Source organism: Thermobia domestica, chromosome 3 (genome assembly GCF_964235325.1).
Source record: "Thermobia domestica chromosome 3, izTheDome1.hap1.1, whole genome shotgun sequence".
NCBI lineage: Eukaryota > Metazoa > Arthropoda > Insecta > Zygentoma > Lepismatidae > Thermobia > Thermobia domestica.
The window spans coordinates 18,912,901-18,939,501 of NC_137456.1; the positions used below are offsets into that span (position 1 = coordinate 18,912,901).

The following is a 26,601-nucleotide window of genomic DNA, read 5'->3' on the forward strand; positions in this document are numbered from 1 at the left end:
ATCCAAGCTGGAAGCATTTGAAATGTGGTGCTGCACATAGCATGGACCAAAAGGAAAAGGAATGAAGACGTACTAAAGGAAGCAAGCTAATAAAGGACGACAGATCATGAAGATAATAGGAAAAAGAAGAGACAACATGCTTGGCCATCTTACTAGGTACTCCGATTGGATCACTGTACTGATAGAGGGAAAGGCAGAAGGAAAACCAGGAAGAGGAAGACCAAGAATAGAATATCTAGATGCAATGAGGCCTTATCATAAAATAGCTCTCCCAAGGGAGAGAAAAGTTTTAAAAAATTTCCATGTAACCCACCAACCTATGGCTGAAGAGAAAAAAAAAAAAAGATCTGAACAATTAGAAGAAAACATTAACTAACTGATTAGTTTAACGATAGTAATTACCAAGTTAATGATGTAAGAACGAAAGGAATGCAAAATAGGGAAGGAAACCAGAGAACCACGGGAAAAAACCACCCACCACACAGCCCATGTCGTGACGTATAGTTTTCCGCCAGAAATGAACGTTTTACCGACCGGACTACAATTCCACAGTTATTCCCAAAATAAATTTTACCAAACGGAAAGAACTTTTGTCGCTGATTGTACCACAGCCTAGCTGCTGTGTGCTTGGACAATCCAGTGTTCATATATTGAGAACACCTTTTTCGACGGTTATAACTTCACATATATTAGCAAAAGGAGGAAACTGACTGGGTGGCGTAGTTGTTAAGGCATCGGCACGGTATGCCGGAGATCCTGGGTTCGAGTCCTGGTCCAGTCGTCCACTCTTTGTGTCTTATTAACACCATTTACTCCAAAATGATACTCTCTCTCTTTCTTTAGCTTTCAATAAACAACACATCCTTTTTCTTTATCTTAATCTATTTCTATAAAAGAGTAAACCCACTGACGGACTTACTGATTCATTCATCAACAGATCTCAGACACTATTATGCTTAGAATCTTCAAATTTTGTATAAATGTTCTCCTTAGACTGTAGATAAGATGGGATTTTTCGAAATGTGATCCCTAAGGGAGGATAATGGGATTTGAATTATTATTTTTGCCGTTCGTCAAATCTCCGAAACTATCAGGCGTAAAATTTTGAGTTTTTGTATATTTTTTTTTTCTTGCACTCTAGACTGAAATTAAGACGGGACTTTTTGAAATGGGGCCTCTAAGGGAGAGTAATGGGGCTTAAATTATTTATTATTTCATTTGCTAGATTTTAAAAACTATTAGGCATAGTGACTTGAAATTTTACATTAATGTCCTCCTTTCACCTTAACCCGCAGATAAGGTAAGGCTTTTTGAAATGCGACCCCTGAAGAAAGACAAGGGGCTTGATTTTTTATAAATTTTAATTATTTTTTAATCTTTGAAACTATTGAGGTTTAAATCTTAAAATTTGGTGCAAATGTTTCCTTTGAGCTTTTAAGCTGAAGATAAAACATTATTTTGCGAAATGGGGCCCCTAAGCGGGGAGAGGAATAAAGTTTTTTTTTTTTTTTCTTCTTTCTTCGCGAGAGAGATCTGCAAAACTTAGCGAGTTAAAGTATCTTGAAATTTCGTACGGATCTTCGCCTTAATTTTTACGCTGCAGACGAGACAGTATTTTGCAAAATGAGGCCCCTAAAGGAATACGAAGACTTGAATGATTTTTTGCCATTCGCTACAAACTGAAACTATCACGCGTAGAATTTTGAAATTTTGCATAAATGTTCTTCTTGCACTTTAGGCTGTAATCGTTCGCCAACTATTACGCGTGTGCTAATTTCTTACCTTTAACTTTGTAGATAATAACGGGATTTTTTCGAAATGCAGCCCCTAAGGGGGGTATAAGGGGTTTAAGCGACGCAGGGAGAGGAAGAAATTATAAATGTTGTCCACGTAACACGCAGGAGCATATGTTAGTTTCAAATAAAGAAAAATACACAAATTGTCTTTAACTTATTAAATATACGTACATTCAACACAGCAGAAATATATGTACAAAATAATAACATATCATCAGCAGAAGCAACAGGACTTAGGCTTAATTTTTGCATTTCTGCTTGGATCTTCGGCTTTGGTTCCATAAATGTCTGACATTACATATCGTAGTACATTAACAAATGTAAGCATACTTATATTCATAAACACGAAAATAGGAAAACTTTCTTAATAATGAAAACATTAACTGCTCATTCGCTTTCCGAAGTACAAATAAACACTATGTCAGGATTATTATTAACATTTTCTTCAGTCATATCCATGATAAAATAAATTTATCAATCATTAATATCAACATCATCACTACTATATGTCCATATTCTCAATAGGAATGTATTTATTTTCTGTCCTTTTGTTCTACCGATCGTTTTCTAAATATAATATCCTTCACTCTCACAAAATTTCATCCCTGAAAGCGAGAGCGGTGATTGCTTTCTGATGTCCGTTGTATTCTCGTTCTACAGTCGCTGTTTCCACATTCCACAATCGAGCCGTGCCATCAGAAGATGCTGGAAATGAAATAATAATATTTATTTCTGTGCTATGAACGGCCTAACGGCAAAAATACAGCACCTTATCAGACAAAAATAAACACACATTGGATACAATGTAACCTACCTACTGAAACAATAAAACATAATGATAAAATAAAATAGCATCGATTAATAATTCCTTGTGAAATTAATACCAAACATTTTTAGTCTCAAAACAGATACATCGTGAAAGATACTACAAATAATATTTGTCAAACTCGAAAATTCATGCTTCTGTACTGATAAAAATAAATTAAAAGAATTGGTAATTCTTAAAATTACACATTTTGGATTCAAAGGCATTAATATTGATCCATTTCTCGTATTATATATTGGTATCCTTATAACTATATTACGCAAGCAGTATTCACTATGATATCTATTGTCTAGTATTTCCTGAATACAATCTCTTTCCATAAGTGTTCTCCTGTCACTTAATGCCTCTAATCCTGAAAATTATTTCCAATATTCATAACTACGTGAGTAGTAATCTCTATTCATTTTATGCCATAGTAGCCTAATAAAACATTTTTGGACTGGCTCAGTTTTGTTTGCCAATGTTACGCATATTCAATTCCAAATAACTACATGAAACTCTTCTCTTGATCTTGTAAGCATCTTGTGTAAATATACATACATTTATACATAAATATGTGTATAAATACACATTAAATATACATAAATAAATAAATAAATTTATTACATGAAAACAAAAATTACATTTCAAATATTAAGTTATACACGTTACACATTTTATCGTTATTTTCTCAGTACTGTCACTTCACTTTCAGAGCAAACATAAATTAAACACAACTGCAGAGCTAGTTTGATAACAGAAGCTACTATACATACGTGACACTGATATCCTCCGCAATGTTGGCTGCTTTGGGTCCAACCTACGTAACACAAATTTAGCCTCAAATGAAGCTAATCACCTTACAATACTATCAATTCCGACAGCTAACTAATTCTATGGCTTATAGGACCCAGAGGTTCAATGCCGCGTTCACAAAAGCTCTCCATTGATTTCTATACTTAGCCAACTGGATCCAGTTTCTACTTTGTATTCCTAGATCCATCTTAATATTCTCCTCCTATTTGCGCCTAGGTCTTCCTAATGGTCGTTTTCTGATTGGATTGCCAGTCAAAATTTTCAAAGCGTTCCTACTCTTTTCCATTCTGGCTACATGACCTGCCTACCTAAGCCTCCTAGATTTGATGACCCTAACAATGTTTGATAAATGGTATAAATTATGCAGTTCCTCGTTATGAAGTTTCCGCTATTCCCCATTCCCGTTTCCCTTGGGTCCGAATATTCGTTTCAGGATTTTATTCTCACATATTTTCAGCCTGTGTTCTTCCCTCAGAGTAAGCGACCACGTTTCGCAACCATAGGCAACAGGCATGATTATCGTTTTATACATTTTAAGCTTCAAATTTCTCAACAGAACAAAAGATTTTGAACTGAATAGTAACACGAATTTCCTGCTTTCAGTCGACATTTACTTTCTTCGTAGAGCAGCAATCTTAATTTACCAGATGCATATGAGCATCACATCAATTCTATTCTTACATTCCTTTAAAATCAAGAACCGCTCATAATTAAGCCATTTGCGGCAGGGTGTGTGTCAAGTATCAACAAAAGGTAGATAGGAAAATGCTAGTTTCATTATCTGATCTCTTCTTTTTGTAGAAATTGTACTCCTTAAAGATGTAAAATATATCAAGTGCTTGTCGCAATTTTGTATTAACTTTTAAATTTACAAGCTGCTTCTAGCACTAAATTATATATTAAGTGGCTTGACGTTTGAAATTTTTAATACAAAGAAAATATAAATTAATGAAACAATTCTACACAAACACCATAAGGAAACTATTTATATTTGAAAAATGCATTGGAAAAATCTCAAAATTTATGCGGTGTATAAGAAATACTACATATATAATATGGAAGCATCGTGTTACGCGATTCATATCCGGAAGACAGTCAAATTTTTGTCATACATCGACTAGCATGTCTATATATACGGATTCGATGGAAGTAAATACAGGGTGATTATAAATAAAGTCCCATTTTCAAAATGCTGTAAAAAAAAAAAAAAAATAGAATGACTTCAAATTTGAACTGAATATACTTGAAGAAATGGGAAACGGTATGGCATAAGAAAAAAAAGTTCCAAAGTGTATCAATAAATGGCATAACTAAAGTGGATTCAGTTACAAATGACATTTGAATCGAAATACGACAGCTTTGGCATGAGTTGCACATTGAACCAACTGTACTGTTGAATGTGCATGATGGTTTCGGTCTTGTGACGAAAAAAAAAAAAAATGACTTGCAAGTTATTCAACAGTTGTGGCACTATTAGTGAAAGCCCATCCACCGAATCAGTATGTGCTTTTTATGCGGTTTTTAGCCCAAGGACAATTAAAAACCGATTTTTCCCATCCAATGTGGTACGACCTTGCCATAGTGGATGGGCTTTCACTAACAGTACCACAACTGTTGAATGACTTGGAAGTTATTTCTTTCGTCACAAAACCTAAACAATCATGCACACTGAACAGTACAGTTGGTTTAATGTGCAACTCATGCCAAAGCCGCCGTATTTCGATTAAAAATAGCACTTGTTACCGAATCCACTTTCGGTATGCCGCTTACAACGCCATCTATTAATACAGTATGGAACTTTTTACTTATGCCGTAGTTTGTCCCTTCTCCAAATATGTTCAGCTCAAATTTGAAGTCAGAGCTCCTTCGTGGCTAAGCGGTTAGCGTACGCGCCTTTGGCGTGGGAGACCCGGGTTCGATTCCCGGCAGGAGCTCATGTGGTTCGGATTCCACGTTAATCAGTAGGTCCACGTCTCATATAGCCTCGCTGCTGAACGGGACGTAAAACTCAAAATCACCTCACCTCACCTCAAATTTGAAGTCATTCTGACCAATGGATCTTTTTCTACAGCATTTTGAAAGTGGGATTTTAATTATAATCACTCTGTATACGACATTGCAACCTGACATAGCTTGTGGCATTGGTATCCTTCCCATGCCCTCACAAGAAAAATTGCACGAAGTAAAGTAGGACGACCTGGGTGACCAGTTTTGATATGATTGAACGTTGTCAGTAGCACGGACCAATCCAGCGTACGACAGATCCTCATTGAAGAAACATCTGATTTCCTGTACAAATAGGGTGATGCGCCATCTTTTTGGAACTAATAGTCGTCGGAATGCTCCCCTAATTGCAGGATTAAAAATTACGACTTTTGCATATCATATAGATTAATGCAGTTCCTGAAACGTAAGTAGAAGTCATTCAATTCTGTTTCGGCAATGAACAGTTACGTCAAAGCACATTTCTACACAGGGCACAACTTTTAATGAGGTGGCTTGCATAACAAGTGAAAATGGCTACCTACTAACCTGTTATAATATACTGAGAATCAGCACTGAACGCCACGTTCCATACCCATCTCTGCAACTCGTGTTTCAATTCCTGAACTAACGAAAAGTCCGCTGTTTTCCATATCCGTGCCGTTTGGTCTGCTGAGGTAGTTACAAGAAGCCTATCAAATAAATTAAGAAACATGTCAGTTTCCTTCTAAATAAGACTGGACACTTAAATTACGCTTCTTTATACATTTCCTCCCACGAGCTTCCTAATATTGACAAAATATCAGAAAAGGGAGTCTGTAAAATAGGGGGTTTGATATTTTTAGAAAGCGCGTGGGGAAGAGTGTACATGTGATAGCAATCTTGGTTTCCCCAAGAAATTTACGCTCCGCGCATGCTCACAATTAACGTCCCATCGTAAACCTGATGTGGTGTGGACCTAATGAAACTTTCGCAAAACACTTTTAATCAAGATTTGCTTTAAAAATCAATGCATAATGACTAGTCCCCGCAATTAAGAATTACACTTATAATCAACGTTAAACAGAATTTTTCATAATACGAAGGAGGATCAGAAACTAAGATTACAAGGCCGATATTTCTGAAGTTTCGTCTGTTATAGAGAAATGAGGAGTGGGTGGTAATTTTAATACATGCAGTCAGCAACTGTGCAGTTTTAGCCACTTGCCACCTATGGTCCTAGCTGTATGTAAACACAAATGGCGACTCGTTTGGAAAACTGATCTGGCGAAGAAGTGCGCTCAGTTATTCGATTTCTGTGGGCGAAACATTTAATCTCAGCTGAAATTCACCGACAGCTGGAAGAGGTTTACGTAGAGACTGTGATGTCTCGTCAACATGTCGCAGAATGGTGTCAAAAATTTGCAGCTGGTAGAGAAAACGTCACAGACGAGCAGCTGATCCAAGACCCTTCCTACAACCCGGACCTCGCTCCAAGTGAGTTTCACCTGTTCCCGCACTTGAAGGAGCACATAGGAAGCCGTCGCTTTGCGTCAGACGAGGAGGTGAAACACTTCGTGACACCATGGTTGAACACGCTAGGACATAACTTTAACAGGAGGGAATCTTCAAACTGATCCCTCGATGTGATAAGTGCCTCAACCAATGTGAAGACTATGTCGAAAAATAACTAATGTATGTACTATCTATTGGCTGTATTGATTGTATGAAATAATGTATACACGTTTCACTGCAAGCGTTGGAACTTTACTTTCTGATCAGCCCCGATGGCAAAACTTTCTTTGTCTTTCTGCGATGAGCTTTTGTAAGTAAAAAAATTTCCGCAGAAGAAACACATGTGAAAAATATGTTTTACGCGACGTAAAAATCAGTTCAAACTATATTTATGCGAGTCGTCTGTGCATTTAAGACATCTACACACAGCAGGCATGTTTTCATGTTTTCATACTTTTCTGTTCGTTTTCTTTTTCTTTTTTTTTTTCTGGCAATTTTTCTGTACAGGTGCGGCAAATTTCCTGTGATCATATCGCGGATCGCGGCATGTTCTGCTATGGAGTGATCATCCTTCGTATAATATCTGAAAACACTTTATTTGACTTCTTTCCGCAATTAAGAAACTTAAACTTGTAATAAACGTTAAACAGAATTATCCATAATACAATATCTGGCAACACACTATGTAATCAATTGTTTTAGTAAAAAAAAAAAATCATTGTGGCAGTTAAAACCTTAAAGAAATGAAGACATGTACAATTTTACATCAAGTTATTAACCTTTCGCGCATTCCGATTTTCTTGCCTTCACTTTAAAAACCAATCTTTCTTAGTCCGTAAAAGAAACAAAAATTGGAATCGAAAGCTTGCTGATCATTCAGAAACACTATAGTACTTGAAAATAACAATTTAACACTTACTAAGCGTATTCTAGTTCTATTATAGTTACATTTTCATAATACTACACGTCATAAATAAAAAATTTCTGCTTATAAAAATGTACAGAAACTTAGATCTGAACTTTAAAGCTTCAAATCGAAAAATGCAAAATTAAAAAGAAATCTCGTTTCACAGAAGTTATTTTTTTTTCTTTCTCCTATCTTCATGTCGATTTTTCAAACGATTTTTCTGAATTTCATCAGAATGATTACTAAAGAGTGGAAGTTATGGCAAAATGCCATATTTTTCCATTTTTCTTTAAACTTTGATAAATGCAATTTCTTAAATTAATTGCCATATTTTCCATTTCCTGACTGCCTCTTCTTTTTAATTTTTCCTTGCATTGGGAAATGCATGTGATGTTGCTAACACTGATAGAGCAGAACGAATTGTCACACTGTGAGTTGAGTTTATTTTAGTTACAGCAGCGAGGCTATATGAGACATGGACCTACTGATTAACGTGGAATCCAAAACACATGAGCTTCCGCCGGGAATCGAACCCGGATCTCCCACGCCAAAGGCGCATACGCTAATCGCTTAGCCACGAGGGAGTTCTTTTCAGTGAGATAAGGAATTTAAGGTTTCTAGCTGCTTCGCCCTAGGGGCTGAATTATTGACCAACTGAGTCCCACAAATTCCTGGAAAGAATAAAAGATAGCAGATGCTGCGATGACAAATGATTTCTCCAGTTAAAGGAATTTTGTTTGTTTGTTGGTGCTGTTCTGTCAGTTACTGTTCCTCTCTCACTATGCTAAAGTTTTGGATGGTGAGAGCACAGTTGATATGGGTTTGAAGCCCATTTTTTTCGCGTGCTTTAAATATGCTCGTCTCACATCAATAGATGCTGAAAGGTCGTTTTCGCGTCTCAAACGAATCTTAGCAGACACGCGATATAACCTTACAGTTAAAAATTTAAAAAAGAAAAAAAAAAGTTTTCATGTAACAAGAAGTGAACTATGTGCTGTGTACCAGGACTGCTTTCCCGATAGCTAAGATAGGCTTATCTCTGATCATTTGTTAGATATTTCTTTTTCATAGACGCACACATAAGCTTATTTCTGTTAAACTTTTCCTGTGCTACAAAAACTGCTAATATTTATGTACTATGTACCTCTTCTTTTAATTTGATATATATCCTGTTTTCTCATAATTTCAAGATCAGGAATTAAATTAGTAATACTTGCAAATGATTATTTTATTCATCATTATTTTGCTTCTAATTTTAATAATCTGCGTAGTTATTAGTTTAACTAACAAGGGAAGGACGTGATGTCACTCAGAGATAATTGCACAAAACTTGGTGTAGGAATAGGTAATGGGAATAGAAAAGAAAGTGTGGAACCATTCGTTTCGCAGGCGTTCGGAATCATAAATAATGGACCCTACAGTTCTGAAGTATGGCCTGTCAATCAGATATTGATGAGACGGAGCCTTTATTTGTTGTTGTGACCAATGCAGAAGAAGTTAAATAAAGTAAAATGAAAAAGAAAAAAAAGAGCTAAACAGAAAATGCGCCAATGTCCGCCTCCAGTCCCACCAGACGAATGCCGGGATCCTAATTCTATCAACTGTCCTGCCCTTGCCGTTACCAATTGGGTATGCATCACTAGTTAGCTTAATGAAATTATATTATTTTAAAAATAAAGAAAATATATACAGAAATTAATCATGGGCGTCGCCAGAAGTTTTTCAGGGAAGGGACCGAAATGATAAGACGCTGTCAGTACACAAGTATTAAACGTTTGAACCCGCCAATATTAACTGATTTCATTAGTACTTGTGTTTGATATCTACGACGTGGCGCCCACCAAAATTAAATTATTGTGTGTTTGTGAAGCAAATTTAAATACATATTTCGGGATTAGCGATGTTTAAAATGGGAACAACTGTGAACGGCCATTATAAAAATAACAGTTTGAATACATACAAGATTGTTCATTAACACACATATGTTAATGCAAAGGATAAAGGAGATATTTGAATTTGGTCTAATCACCACTAGAAAGCAGCAAAATGTATTGGACAGAAACAGCCTCGTAGCAACCGCGTTCAAGTCTCCAAATATAACTCACACCGGTTTCACAAACACTGCACTTTAATAGTGTGAACACAAAATGAACACGAGCGTTTCACTTCTGTTGCCTAGCACACATGAGACAGAACGTCTTGACTGTCTACACACATGCCATGTTTGTAAAGTTATCTTCCAAATTGGTCTCAACAAGATTAGAAAATACCGTAGTTAACCTTAATATACCGTACAGTGAGTTATATACTGTTTCTTGACATAATGAAACAATTGTTAACAGACGCATTAAAAAGTAAAACAGGCATACACAGTACCAGGAACTGTATTCAAAAACTAAATATGCTAAAGAAAATCACACACGTTGTCTGAAACAGATGAGACAGATGTCTGAAACAGATATCTCGGCATTCTCCTGGTGCGACTGAGGTCAGACATTGGCGCATTTTCTGTTCAGCTCATCTTTTCTGTTTTCATTCTACTTCATTTAACTTCTTTTGCATTGGTCGTAACAGCGAGGAAAGGTTCTGTTTCATCAACATTGATTGAGAGGCCATACTTCTCCTGAACTGTAAGGCCCATTATTTCTGATTCCGAATGCCTGCAAAACGAATGATTCCACACGTTCTTTTCTATTCCCATTACCTACTCCTACACCAAATTTGGTGCAATTATCTCTGAGTGATTTCGTGTCCTTCCCTCGTAAGGCGAAGTCTTAAAAGTAATACGAATATGCTCATTTCTACCACATTTTTGAAATTTATTTTGCAATTTTTACAGCAATTTTGGTAATTTATTTTGCCATTTTGCCTGTCATTTCTGGTGTTTTATTTTGCCATAACTTCTGGTCTTTAATGATTACTATGTATGGGATTTTCTATAAATCTGAATTTCAATAATATTCTGAAGGTTTCGTCTAGAAGCATTTGCACACTTTCTCCGGGAGTATGTAAAATGAAACATTTAAGGATTACAAAAACTACGAGAGAAAATATTGGAAAGCTCATATTAACAGGAATCACCAGTATTCCTTTTTTGCTCAAGCAATCGTAGCTTCCAGAACAAAAAATTCTTAAGAACACATGGAATGAACTGGAATCAGGGAAGTTTAAGAACATTTCATTATTACATAAGCTTTCATATATAATAATATAGTAAAACGCTGTTTTGCCGTTTCATGGATAGAATTTACGAATAAACTTACGTCGAATCAGGACTGAATCTGCATTTTAAAGCGTAACGTTTATGCGCTTCAATTTTGTGCTTTGGATTCAGCTTTGTAGGTTCTTCGCCGATTCCACCGGAAAGACTCCAAATATAGCAGTGACCCTTGTTATTTACGGCAGCCATATACGACCCCTCTGGGTCAATCGCTATATCCTGAATCGACGCTTCTGCTTCAGGAATCTACAAAAGAAACATAAATATTAAAAGACTACTACTGGAACATGATTTAATTAAAAATAGATATTTAGTTCTTCTGTAACTAGCACTCAAATTATATAGGGACAAAGACGAATGACAATGTGCCCCATAATGTTGGTAAGGGGTTCATAATCATAATTTATTGCATCTGTTCATCGTCATACAACGGAATTTGACATGTCAATTTATTGTCAATGTACAATAATTACATATGGATTCTTCTAGATTCACTAATTTATCTTATTATACATTTAATTTTACGAATATGAATTGAAAATATTTTGAAAATATTCTTCCACAGAGTAAAAGAATTGTTCTATCAAGTACCTATTAAGCTTGATTCTAAAGCTGTTCACAGGGACTTGATTTTTTATACAGGATAGAGTACTTTTGTGAGTAACTGATGTTCTGTGTCTGCAAGTGAATGTCTTTCTTAACAATAAATTCACTACTATATTTTTTTTTAAATATATTAATATTTCGAACAAATACATTGAGGGAAGAGTCATTATTTCAAGTTCCTTAAAAACATTTCTGCAAGGAGAGTTCCATTCTTCTCCTGCAAGTATCCTTACCACTTTCTTCTGTAGCCTAAGGATGACCATATTTTAGGTGTATTTTCCCAGAACACCAAACCATATTTTAATATAAAATAGAATAAAAATTTGAGTAATATATACACTTATCTGTCTTTACATTAATCGTATTTCTTATATATCTAACTGCATAACACAGTTTGCTTAACTTACTTCTTACATGTTCTATATGTGGTTCTCACTTGAAGTTATTAAATATTTTAACTCCGAGAAAGATAGCAGTTTCTACATATTTAAATGTTTTATTATCTGTTCTTCTTATTGTATTGATTTGATTACTTTTAATATTATGAAAATTTGTTGTTGACTGGAAAGTAGGTGGGAAGAACTCTGCTAAGCAGAAAAATAAATTGAATTGTCGTTTTACGTCCCACGGGACAACCACGAGAAAACACACCGACACTTATGTTGTCTACCACAAACTTGCGTAGCCGAGGATTGAATTAGGAATTTCTCACACCAAAGGTAAGCACTGGACCACTGAGCTACTGTGGCCCCACATACCGAGAAGGTAATGGAAGAATAATATGAAGTGGTTAGTAATGGCAATCCTGACTGGATTTAATTATCGGAAAATACGACCCAGCTGAAAAGACAACAAAAGCAGCATAAGCTGCCAATATCACAGTGACAAAACATGGGTGTTCAAAAACATTTTTGTCTTGAAATATGAATATGAAAAAGGTATACTGTACCCCTGCTGTATACTGTACATCTAAGTGCTCTTACAATCCTGACACGCTGTCCTATCGAATTTTTTGCCCCCTAGTGCATTCGCTTCTGCTTCGATAACAGTACGTTATCAGGGTGTCTACTGATACTGGAAATACTGGAATTTAATTTTAATACTGGAAATGTAACTGGAATTTTGATCCACATACTGGAAAAATCGTGAAACTGATCATTTGTCAAGAATACTTGTTTTTTGTAATTCTTTTAATGGTCTTAGAAACAATTTTGTATCCACTGAGACCGTAAAATTTTCCAAAGCAAGAGTTGTGTACATTTTGTAATTAGACATTTAAAGCAATGGGTGGAGTGGAGGGCTGTGAGGGGAGTTGGGAGGTCCTTTAAAAAATGTTTAAAAAAATCATTGTATTTCAAAAAATCAAGGCTAATTATATTTATTTAAAAAATATTCTTTTGATGGTAAAATAATTACAAACCTGAAATCATCAAGAGGGCGATTATCCCTAAAGAACTTTAAAAATTCGTTGTATTAGGTCCTGGAAGTTTGCTGGTAGTTATACTGAATATACTGGAATTTTGAAAATGAAACTCAGTAGACACCCTGGTTATAAACAATACCTTCAAAAAATGAAATAATACAATTAAGAAATATAACACAGAATAATAGGAATATGATATCCAGGATATATACATACATACATATATACTAACAATAACATAAAATTGTACTCGACTGCAAATACAAATTTCGAGAAACGGACACTAGTTTGCATACCAGCTGTTCGTTGTGATCGGTCTTAAGATCCCACAAGTGTATCACTCCGCTCTGATCACCAACAACTAACTCGGCCTGATTTGGATGTAAATATACGCAGTTCACAGGCGCCGACACTTGGAATATCCTCTGGCACTGAAGATTTCGAGATCTAGAAACAACACATTAAACAAAGTATCAGGATAGTTAACAACTTACTTATAACAGTCCTAAAAAATTGTAGAAAGCTTTAACCTTTAACCGCCCACTGACGTATCTGCTGCGTCCGGGATTTAAACCTCAATAACTCAGCCCCTAATTAAGGCACGATGTTTGATTTTTAAACCTATGTATTTCTGAAGGATGTAGCTTTCTGCCGGTGAGCATTTTACGTATGTGGGGGTCCCACAGCGGGATGGGGAGCAAGGTAAAGATCGTTTTTTGTTTTTCTTTCAACAGGTATTTTTGGGGGATATGCCCACCTTGGAGGTACACTCACAAAAATTGATATGTGAAACAATAAAGTAGGCCACTACATGATAATAATCTGTATGTGTACTTGTTGCTTATATGGGGAGGAAAAGGGGGAGGGGAATTTGATTAATTTACATTTTCAGAACAGTTTTGTTTCCTCTCCTTCTTCTTCTACGAATATGGCGGGAATTGCATAAATATTCCCTCATTGGAATCTGCGGTCCATAAGCTTTCCAATGGTGTATGAATCATGACTCTGTGATAATTAGGGAGGTCGCCAGAACCCCAACGTGAGAGTCTATGATTTTGTTAAAATTACTGACGGACGTCGAAACAGTTTTGTCGAACGACTGTCAACCTCCTCACTAAATCTAAACTTAGTTTAATCAATCTAAAGTTCTCAAGACGTAAAATATTGTGATTCCGCAGATAATAGATAGAATAATCTTCAGAACTATTGAAAAAAGCACCTGAATTTGCAGTTCGAATGGAATCAGCAGATTAAATGAATCAGTAGTTTTAAAAAGGTTATGAGTCAGAAAATGGCGATTTTGCTTTAGTCCAACTTTTTATTTATTTATTTTGGAAGACCAAGTTGTTCACTTCGTACAATGACAAGAAAACTCTACTTTTTCAAACGCAGGTCGATCATTTCATGTCTATCAGAATTTTCAAAAATTAAAGTTTTTTATTTATTTATTTTCTCACTATTTTACTTTTCTGATTCATGATCATTTTAAAACTACTGATTCAAATAGTTTTCCATTGATACTGAGGAATTGACAACAATAAACTGACGAACTGAAACAATTTGTAACTTCTACAAAACTTTAGTACGCTTAGAGGTAAGTGTTTATAAAATACCCGTTCAACAAAAGAAGTAACAGGATATTTGAACTGATAACCCAAGATCAAAACTGTCAGGCTGCAGTAGTGATTTCTATGTCCTTGTTACTTTTAAAGGTAATTTACTACTGGATCTTCATGTGTCCTAGCACTTCAAAACTAGTATTCAGAAAACTTAGATCATCTTTGATCCCAATAATTTTCCAAGATAAATTTCAAAAAATTACATTCTATTTTAATTAGGAATCCATATACTTTGTTTGAGGATTCGTAATTATGCTATCGACTAGGAATAAAATTAGTAAGGTAAGAAGTGACTTCACCCTCTAATTAATTAACTCTATGGCCTGTGGAACTCGAAGGTTGAATGCTGCATTTATAAAAGCTCTCCATAGACTTCTTTCCTTACCCAACTGGATCCAGTTTCTACTTTGTATTCCTATTTCTGCGAAAACCATCTTAATATTGTCCTCCCATCTGCGTCTAGGTCTCTAGAGCGCTTACCTCTGACGCGGCAAGTCCCTGGTTCGATTCCAGTTAAGTTAGTTTGTGGTGGACAACATCGTAATCGTGTCTCGGGACCTCCCATATTCTCATTCCACCAATTCTTCCATCATCATTCACTTTCCTTAATCACTCCCAAAAAATCAGCGACGTGTCTCCCCCATTTTTTTCTACATTTTGTTTGAAATTTTCAACACGCAAAAGAAAATACGCATCGATGGTTTTGAAAAAAAAATTTGCACATTTACATCTAGATAGTATCTACAATCTGTAAAACTTTCTAAGTTTTTCGACCACCTCCACCAAAATTTTTAAAAAAAATATTCAATTTTGAGCATGTATGATACGATAATTCGGTAAGAGGAGGAGGTTAAAATTGCTTTTGAGGTACTTTTAGGTCAAGGGTAATCTTTTGAATCAACAGCGACCCAATTTGGATCAAGGGCCGATTTCACTATCTTACTAGGAAAGACCCTTTTGTGATTGTTCTTTAAGACTTACAAATTAGGTTTATTTCACAGCTTAAAATTTGTTAAAGCGACAAGGACATAAATTAACCTCACCTTTAAAAGCATGTTCAACAACAACTCTCCTGAAAGTAACCACACTCTCATGAATCGTACTTTTTAGTTCTTTCTTTCTCCCTTATTGCACAAGATGGAAAACAGTCACAAAACAAAAGGGGAAAATAATCCTAACTAAAAGATGTTTCAAAGTAACTTTAGTTAAAAAGAAAAAATAAATAAAAAGTCGATATTATATTGTAAAAGTTCTTCCCTTTGAAGGGGTAGGTAGAGTAAATCAGAATCCGGAATCGACTTCCACTACCGTTTATTATAAAAATCCTCTAAGAACAACAGTATTTACAGAAATCTACAACACAATTTTTACTAATGCGTAGTAAAAAAGGTAGCCCAAGACCTTGCAGCTTTGAATCAGGATCTCTACAGAACTTTGGGCAACCTAGGTAGAGTAGTGTAGGAAACCCCAAAGCTCCGCAGCAAGCAGTGTGGTGGTTAAGAGTCACGGAGCCCGAAACAGACTAAGCAACTGTGGTTGGAATTCCAACAAAGCTCCGAGCAAGCCAAGTCAGGTGGAAGAAAAGCCAAGTGTCCGGCAGCATACTAGAGGCTTTGACGTTGAGTTTCTCCTACAGCTCCAGACAAGCTAGAGGAGGAGAGACCAATCGAAGACTGGTGACTGTCCGTCGAATCCTCTTCACTATATAGGCACTCCCAGCGGCGGTGCTGCTGCTGCTCTCATGTCGTCATATGACTTGTAGCCGTCGTCTGCTTCTTGTAGTAATCCAACGTGAGGCGTAGTACTCCAACGTAAATACATGTGATTGATGTTTACAAACAGGAGCACGTGTGATTGTTTATAAACACTAGCACGTGAAACCTTACAATATTAAGTATTCGCAAAAAAAAAAAAAAAATATCTGGTATTAATAAATCGTCTTCATTTTCAAAACATGAGATAATTTCCTTTCTGCACAAAGCTTGCGTGCAAGAAGGGATGCTACCGTATGAAATCCATGTCACCTCATAATTCTGATTCTATAGTGTAAAAGATACTGCTTTCGTGCAGCCAAGTGATTTCGGATTCGAACCATGGTGAAGCCACAGAATTTCGATGTTGATCAAGCATCATGTCGTAATTATTGAAAATTGTTTGAGTTAAGAGATACTGAATCCCAGCCTAAAAACCCACAAATAACTGCGATTGGAGCCTATATGCTGATCACGCCTCACCTAGCTGATCTAGGCACCATCTAGGCCCCAAGTCAATGTGCTAAGTGGTTTAATTTTAATTTCAAAGACAATTTTTTTTTTTTTTTTTATAATTATGGTACATTTTTTTAAAATCATTACATAATATATAGGAAGTGTATCCCACCTGAGATCCCATATTCGTGCACTGCAATCCTCTCCTCCAGTAAACATCCACTTCCCTTCCTCTTGGAACCCCACAGCAGTAACATTCTTGGGAACGCCTTCGTAGTTTATAACAGGATTCGGGTTGTTATTCGTTAAATCATACATGCGGATGTGTTGATATCCTACAAAAGAATTTTTAAAAATATATAAATCTTTTGACACTTCTTTCCGATACAATTTACGAATAAAAATGCATCTTAAAAAATAAAGAACGAAAGAACTTTAGTAGATTCTACCATTAATATTGCTTATTCTTGCTCTAGAACTAAGTATAAACTTAAATAAAAAATAAAATCTGACTACGCAAACAGTTATTAATAATCTTTGTTACAATTTTAGCATTATCTCACTGGCTTATTCAAAAAAGTTATCTAATATATGATGCAATTTCGGGAATATCTCATTGCCTTCATCAGGACACATTGTCTTTGATGAAGGCAATGGCATATTATTACCGAAATTGTAATATAGATTGTTAATAAAGTGTTTGTTTAGTCAGATGTTATTTTTATTTAAGCATCTAACAAAAATGGAGAGTCTCTTTACCTGCAGCTGCTATTAGTTGCTTATCCGGAGTCACATCGAGCGCATTCACTTGCTGTGGAAAGGTTAAGGAATTTAAAAAAGGGTTAGAAACTGAAACCACATAAAACTTTTAGTTAGTTCCTGTATTAGAATGTTATTTTATTATTATTATTTTGGTGAAACCTGTGACACACACAAAACATATAGGAATTTTCGGATAAACCTTAAGTGGCTGCATTGGATCTAAAATGTTGTCGTAAAGGCATGTAGGAACCTGCACCACCTCATTAAAAACAAACTTATAACTAAATTTAAACGTGAAACTTTGAAAGGAAAATGAAATGTCTATGTTTCTCGATTATTCACCTGATAGTCTAATAGAGATTGATGACTGATGAAAGTGAATCATTATGGAAGAATTGGTGGAATGAAACTGTGGGAGGAAACAAAAGAATCTCGAGAAAATCCAAGATGTCTACCGCCTATGGGATCCTTTACATGACAGCTGAGCAGTGGCGTATTTAAGGGGGGGGGGGCTTCCGGGCTTAAGCTCCCCGAAATCTTACTTACTATAGTAAAGTAAATAAAATATCTAGCAGAATTTTCATTTACAGCCAAAGCCCCCCTCCCGAAACAAAATCACAAATACGCCACTGCAGGTGAGTGTTCTACCACTGTGCCACTGAATCAAATTTTGGTTAGATCTTCGAAGTAAAAAAAGCCGGGAGTACAAAACAACATTATTTTAATCGTTTTAAATATGTACAATTCTCACATATCTCACGATCCATAAATTGAGATGATCTGGAAAAATTCGGGAAATTTCCCGAAAAAAAAATACTGTTAGGAATCTGGGCGCGCTAGTGGATCCCCAGTGTGATATATCTACACCAAGAACTCAAACATTATCACATGTTTTGAACTATGTCTCTGTCAATTTCATTGAAGTACGGTACAGTTAGTAGGTGTGGAAACAGCATTCTTTTCAAAATACATTACTACATTTTGAAATGTAAAAAAATACATTCCTGGTCGTATCCTAATTATCGTAGGTTCGTAACTAGTACGTCACTGTCCTCAGGTTGTCGAATAATACCACACGCATGTGTTACGATTCATGAATTAAGGAGACAATTTACTGAACAGATATGAAAAGCATGGATGCAACATGTCTCTGAAACTGCATTTCTCGCATAGCTACCTGGATTTCTATCCAGTAAATCTGAGGGGCGTATGATGTGAGTATATTGAACAATTTCAATAAAACATCAGCAATGGAGAAACATTACTAAGGTGGACGAGAATAAACTAGGTAGTATTTTATATATGTCAGTTCTATATTGTATTATATAAATTTTACATATATTTTCATCAGGTTATGTTCCCACTTACTTGGCGAGCACGAATTCCCTGACTTTTCCAGGTTTTCTAAATCCCGACTTACAGATCTCCAGTTTATATATTTCCAGGGGCCAGGCAAGCATCTTCATCCGTGGAATACTCATCGAACCAGTAAGCCGCAACTGAGAAACTACAGTCTCGAGGATTGTCTTGCTGTTGGTACAAGTCGCCTGCAGTGTGTTCAAAGTAAACAAAAGTGTGAAGATGATCTTTCAGCGGGTTCCTGTAACGTTCATCGGTGAGGAACGTTGTCAGATATAGCTGGGATTCCATTTCATCCCACGTAAACGGAGTTCATGCAACCACCACCGGCTTGAACTGTATTCTGTTGGCTAAAGGGACCCATTGTTTCATGTGGTTAAGGACGCACTTGTACCTGCCGATCGGCGTGTACTAACTGGTATACCTCTTTTTTTACATACTGCAAGTGTCCAATGGTGGTGTTCCTTTGCCCATGTGTTATTGTGCCTTGTGGCGGGTGTTAAGCTGAAGTGGCAAGGGCTGATGAGATGCCTGGTTCTATACCCCATGACGAGATGGTGATTCTGGATGGTATGGTTGCTCACACGTCGTTCATGTCCAGCATTAATTGATGAATGATCTTCTGCACTGTGGCCTCTCTATCCGCTCTGACCATCCAAGCTAGCCGACACCCCTGTCATCAATATGTCGTACACTATGACAGTTGACCTGGCAGCGGTGGTTTTGCCCGAATCCGTGTAACGACGGTACATTTTTAATACTGGTCCTTAGAAAGCCTGTGCCTGCACGATTTCACAGATGGAGTAGTCCACACATCTGGATGCGCTGAGGTTTTGTGTCTTACTTATTCCGTACTCAACTGTTACTCATACAGCCCGTATAAGATCTGACGTCCTCGCTATTACATGTCATGTTCCCCAACTGCACTTGGACTGAATACAGTGCCATTTTCTCAGAAATACCTCGAATTTATGGATTGCGAAGCATGTGTATGATGCGACTATCATTTGAAAGCACGAATCATTACAAGGTTAATGATGCACGAGCCATGAATCTAAAGTAATTAGGGTAGGAGCAGAAGCTTCCTTTTTAAGTGAAACTCTAAAATTTTCTTTCTTTTTTTAAAAAGTAATTTTTAGAAGGACTAATACTATGTTACGTCACAGTTTTCATTCTATAGTACTTTTCATACCTCTGTTACTTTTCATATCTCGTTGTTACAACAAGGCTATAGAGACAACCAATCAATCAAACTTTATTCTTTTCGTTTGTTTCACTATTACTGACATTTTTCTAAACTAAGGGTTCAAGCTCCAAGTTCAGCAGCTCAAAAACTAATAGAAACACTTAATTCATTTTTTTAAATCACAGTTGAATTTTATTTACCAGTGTTCTCAATCGCTAGTTTCATATGATAGAAAGAGTTCAGTACATAAAAAGAGAAGTATATAGGCACAAGAAAAAAAATATTTGAAAGACTACGGGAATTACATGAATTATGATATAAAGGAAAAGGTAAGCAACGGAATATAGCTCTACAAAGACAGTTAGTTTTCTGAAAAGAGGTTAGCAATATATTTTTACCCACAAACTCACACCTGAATTATAATTTGATTAGTTTTTGGGGTAGCTGACATAAATGCAGTTTTAATAAATATTTCCGGACTTTGCCTCTATCATAATACGTTAAAGTTTTCATATTGTTTACGTAAATTATATATATATATATATATATATAGGATGTTTCGAAAGTCCCTTACCACCCGTTTCAAAATCCGTATGGATGTATTTATATTGAACTTGATGTAGGAAATATACAATAGGACTAGGGGCACACCTTTTGGATGATGGTTCGTGAACGGCCGCCATCTTGAATTTCAATTTTTAGTTTCAAACAATAGGTAGGTCATATGATACATTACCTTACGCTAGAATTTGCTCAGGATGTCAAATCTGAAATCATGTTTCACGTATCTGTATTAGGTGAGAAGTTATTCCTCTTTATAAGTGACTGTTCCTCTTTTTGCAGGTGATGAACCATGCCGTTAATAACATCCAGAAATGCATCCAGATCGTCAAATTGTGAGATGGGAGAGGTGCCCGTGCAGTAGTAGCCGATTCAATCAGCGTTATCCACAACGTCACTCTGTGTCACATGTGGAGCACATTGTGTAACAGATAAACATCAATTCTCGTTGTCCATAACTCTTCACCAAATAAAGATACTTGAAATCTGATTTCATATTTGGCATTCTGAGCAAATTGTAGCCTAAGGTCATGTATCACATGACCCACCTATCGTTTGAAAAAAAAAAATGAAATTCAATGTGGCGGCCGTCCGCGAACTATCATTCAAAAGATGTGCCTCTAGCCCTGTTGTATATTTCCTATATCAAGTTCAATATAAATACATTCATGCGGATTTTAAAAGGGGTGGTACGGGACTTTGGAACCACCCTGTGTATATATTGTTTTTCTTATCGCATGGGGCTCCCTCGTGGCTAAGCAGTTAGGGTACGCGCATTTGGCATCGGAGACCCGAGTTCGATTCCCGGCGGGAGCTCAAGTAGTTCGGATCCCACGTTAAGCTGTAGGTTCACGTCTCATAAGGCCTCGCTGCTGAAAGAGACGTTGAACTGAAAATCAAATCAAATCTTATCACACGTCACGTGGACAAATAGCCTCGATATTGACGTTTTCAGTAAAATACAATTATTCATTCATTCCTTATCGCATCTATCGTGTGGTAGACAGCCACCACATCGTCTTGTCTTTTCTTGATTGTCTTTGGAGAGTTCCTCAGCTTTTTCCGGCAGATGGCAGCACAGAGATCGGCCAAGGGGCTATAGAATCACGAAAGAGAGTAAGAGTAGTCTTCTTCGTTTCCAGTAATCTCCAGTACAACAGCAGCAGCTGCACCGAAGGCCAAGGCCAAATGGAGCAAGGATCGGCAGAGGCTACAACCGGAAGACAGTCATGGAACTTCTAGTGCAGAGAGAGTTACGTTCGGTGTTATACAGTAATTATTTAGACCACACGAGTAAAGAAGTACGGCTGGCGCAATGGACCTTAAGTTGAGCATCTAGCCTTTTTTCCCCTTACTTGTAAGTATTATCTGTACATCAGTTTTTCTTAATATAAGAAACATTTACAAATTCTGATTATTAATTCCATAAACGAAACCACCATTAATACTCCACGCGCCATATGAGCAACCGATATAATATGCACCCTTTCATTTGCTCGAGTGCAAATGCGAAGGTGACAATCGACTTCTCCCTTTTCAAGAATTATAGAAATCTCTGCATAAAAGGAGTTTCGATAACGAAGATGTTATTTCTAAAGCGAAAGACTCCCTGGACAAGCCAGTTACAGAACTTTCACCCACATTTAGTACATCGATGGCATAAGTATGTAACTTTGGATCGTACAAAAAAGACTAATTCACTCGCCAGACCTCTTGTGTGTTACTGTATTCTTTCTACTTTATAATAAATATCCCTCATATATTTAGCCTATGCGATTACTATACCAGTGTCAATGTCAATTTTTATGTTACTCAGAGAGATCTTAATATTATCAATCAAGGATACTGAATCTGTGTGCTGCACAGTTCGTTGACATACGCCGGTATGCGCCTGCCATAACTTGATAGTATGATCATAGCCTCCAGTAGCAAGAATCACTCGTTCTCCTCCACCACTTCCATCCCCCATGACGGAACGACTACAAGTAGCTGAAAAGAAGACAAAGCTACAGAAAATATATATTAAATAACAAATTTCGTTATAACATTAGAACCCGTAAAGAGATGTAAACAGGTAATACAAAAAATAATAACATCTATGTTCTTAAATTATTTCTCTATTACGTAATAAAACTGGAAATTTGGTTGGCACTTATAGTACAAAATCTGTACACTCTAAATGATACTCTACGCTAGTATACCTTTTACTACTCTCAAAGAAAACAATATATTTTGTGATCATGATGCACATCATGCGGATTCATTCCTAATCTGCTAAAAGGTTTTAAACACGAGCAGTTTAAGAATCTGGGTCTATCACGTCTTCTGTATAACACAGAGAATTAATTCCTCAAGATTCGAGTGTGACAACTACTGTAACTCAGCGTCTTAAAAGAAAATGGCTAAACATGGGAAGCTGTTGAGATGTGTGTACAGAGTGCAGTGCTTCTCTTTGGAGAATTACATACTACTGAAGCATACATTATTTTTGGTATTCTAGTGGTAGTTCATTTTTGAGGAGAGAAATAATTGAAAATGTATATACCATTACCCAAGAAACCATTACTCTATAAAGAAAGAGGAATATGTAAGGCAAGTGGATAGGATTACAACTGTAGTAACCTAAGCGTAAAGAGTGCTATACGTGATACGCTTGTAGTTCTCGTCTGACCCACAAGGGAACCAAAAGCATTCTCTACCTGAGTATAACTACCTAATAAGGTTTCCTTTACGTTAGAGAAGAGAGCATGCTTATAAAAGAATATCTACACTCATATAACTGATCGTTCTCATTTGAATGTAGTGCCAAAACCCACTTTATTTCACTATCCTCGCTTCCGCGCCTGCTCTCTTCGGACGCAAACCTGCATGAGCCCATGAGCTTTGCCCTACCCTAACTCGGTTAGAGGTAATTCTTAAGAACAGCTACTTCTTATCTCCGGTGCACGAGGATACTTCTTACTGTTGCACTACCTAGAAAATTGATTCTATTTGATGTACAAGTGGTAATACAACACATAAGAAACAAAGATCATTTTGTATTCACACTCCAATATGGAGTGAGAATACAGCGAGATCTGGGTTTCTGATGTGTTTTATTACCACTTGTATATCAAATAGAATCAATTTTGTAGCTAGTGCAACAGTAAGAAGTATCCACGTGCACGGAACATGCGATATGCATTCAATTGCCCCCACACATACTCATACATTATGTACAAGGGCAAAACAAACTTCAAAACACAACGAGAGCGGAATACACACACATCTTCTTTGATTTCGAATCACTAATTAACTAATTAGAACTCACTCTGTTACCTACTTTTTAACATGCTAGATACTTAATGAATAATTCCTAAAAGTATGGCGTTTCTCGTTCTTTCCTAAATGGGAAGCGCGGCTCCTTAAGTATAACCGAAATGAGTAAAAGAATTATAATTTTTCAACAATTCTTTATAGTGGTGCGCCAAAATTAAACCAGTACGGGGATACCGACCGGATTAGGATCAGGATTAAATTTTTGAGGTTACGATAGCTATGGTCATATTAACCCTAACGTATGAGGGATGACATCCATCGGCGATCACACTCCCCGCGGGAAATACGAAGGAAGAAAAAAACAGAAACGATGAAAGCGCCCTGAAAACAAAAGGTGCTATTGCGGTATTGGCCTCGTGTAAATGAAGCAAACCTTACTCAGAATAGCTGGACTGAAAAAATTACACTTTTATGACAGAATGGCTCAACCGGGAATCGAACCTGGGACTATTCGCGCCACAAGAGTATTAGTGACTAAACTACGCGTGATCAGATGCCAAATAAAGTGGGTTTAAAGAAATTAAATTTTACTCACATCAAACTTTTGATAATTAAATTGTATCATGAACGTAGTCAAGTAAACATACAATTTTATATGTAAATACAAAAACAAAAGGGGGGGCGGTATGACCATATTTCAAACTTTACCTGTTATATTTACCACAGATTCAGCAACTACTCTATCATATTAGTGGTAATGTTTACTAATTCACTGTACTTTCATTGCGATATTCAATAAATCGCAAGTATGTATATTTTATCGAAAACCACGAAATCCTCAGGCAACCATTCACCTCCGATTGTTTTATACACTGTTCAGTCATATATTATCTCTTGCAATACGGATCAACTAGGGGCCACATTCCACATAAGTTCTTGTAAAATTTTGCACACCAAAGCAACGCAAAAGCTCCCTACTCATATACAGAAATAAAAGAAAAATTCTTCTTTTAAGGCTCGAAGGGACGCGCTACGCCTAAAAATCTCAATGTATGGTAAAATGTAGGAAGCTGATCCAATGAAGTATCCGTGGAGGTGTAAGTAGAATGAATGACTACAAACTCGCATTGCATTTTGAGTTCAAACCCTGCTCCCACCAAGTGAACTTTGTGGTGGACAAACACCGTGTGCGTGGGTTTTCTCGGGGTTCTCCCGTTTCCTCCCACTTTCTTCATTCCACCATTTCATTCATTTTTCATCATCACCGTCTCCTTTAGCCTAACCGGCATAACCGTGGGACGTAAAACTCAAATATTTCATTTTCATTTTCTCATTGTATTTTGACACGGCTTAAACATTATTATCTTTTTTCTACCTTTCCCTTTTTTATTTTTTATACTTCTTAGAATAGTAGGATACTTCTAAGATTTTTCATATTAATAAGAACTAAAATAATATAATAAGGAAGTATTTTGTTCTTCCTTTATTCTATGTATCAACTCAGAAACATAGTGCTACGGGTAACACTATGTTTACGCCTCCCGCCATAGGTTACAATTTTGAACTCAGACAACCAAAGAAAGGGAAAGAGCGGAGGACATTCTACCCCAGATTACATTTTCGCCGATCCCAAGAGGTTAAGCCAAAACATGGCTGAAGTAGCATTCTTATTGGCCACGTACCCAAGACGTCACCTACTATTACTACTACTACTTTTGCTATGGATCTGTATAGTACAACGGCAAACTTATTTTAATGAAAGCTTTTTTTAAAAAAATAATCGTTAAATCAGTCGCTGAATATTATTTTAACAAAAGAAGTGTTATAAAAAAATTAAAATAAAAAAATTTCCTTAGGCAGGAGGCTGTGTTTGAACCCACGCCAAAAACGATTTTCCTTACTAACATGTTACGCTAGCTCACTCGGCCACCAGGGCCGACAGCAGCTAGCAGAAACAAACAGAAAAGCTAGAATACAGAGGGCCCCTTAGCAAGAAAGCTCGCCCCGTGAGTGAAGCACCAACCTATATCTACGTGCTCCTCCTGCATGCGTTAGTAAACCTAAAGCATGTGTCGGTGGGTGTGTTGCGCGGTTTCTATCTATACGGAGACATTTACACGCGAATCTGTTAACTGTGTAGATAGAAAGAAAGAAGGGTAAGAAAAAGAAGATAGGAAAGCGCGAGAAGTTTTTTTCACATCTTGTGATTCGATAGAGGGATAAAAACCTGGAAACCAGGGGGAAAAACCCCAGTATCGGTCATGCTGCATGCATTAGGCTATTTACATGGCAAAACCACACTGAGAAGGGGTGGCAAAAATCCATGTAAACATGTCTGTACTAATAATCTATTAGTTTGTCTGTTACATTACAATCCTATCTTAATGTCTTATCTGTTAAATTAAAAACCTATCTGAATTATTAGTGATACATATCTGTGTTGTCTGTAATGGGGAGGTGTATTGTTAGTGGGGCATCTGTTATTTTTTTAACATGCAATTTTCAAATCGTTGTCCATTGTCGGTGCTGTGAGTCATCATCGGTTTGCGGGTGACGGCTGGCTATCTTCCCTCCTTGGCTTTTTCTTTTGGTCTTCTGC

The 26,601-nt window shown here is 36.6% G+C and overlaps 1 protein-coding gene across 1 annotated transcript; it reads right to left on the reverse strand.

The window, feature by feature from the left end:
- Nucleotides 1–1,939: 1,939 nt before the first annotated feature.
- Nucleotides 1,940–24,889, reverse strand: Lst8 (MTOR associated protein, LST8). Its single transcript, XM_081750532.1, has 8 exons — nucleotides 24,711–24,889; nucleotides 22,591–22,733; nucleotides 17,636–17,687; nucleotides 17,049–17,211; nucleotides 13,347–13,497; nucleotides 11,065–11,267; nucleotides 5,950–6,092; nucleotides 1,940–2,501 (listed from the first exon to the last, which is right to left on the reverse strand). Exons 2-8 carry the CDS (start codon nucleotides 22,711–22,713, stop codon nucleotides 2,386–2,388), a joined length of 951 nt encoding a protein of 316 aa, XP_081606658.1. The 5' UTR covers nucleotides 22,714–22,733; nucleotides 24,711–24,889; the 3' UTR covers nucleotides 1,940–2,385.
- Nucleotides 24,890–26,601: the final 1,712 nt, after the last annotated feature.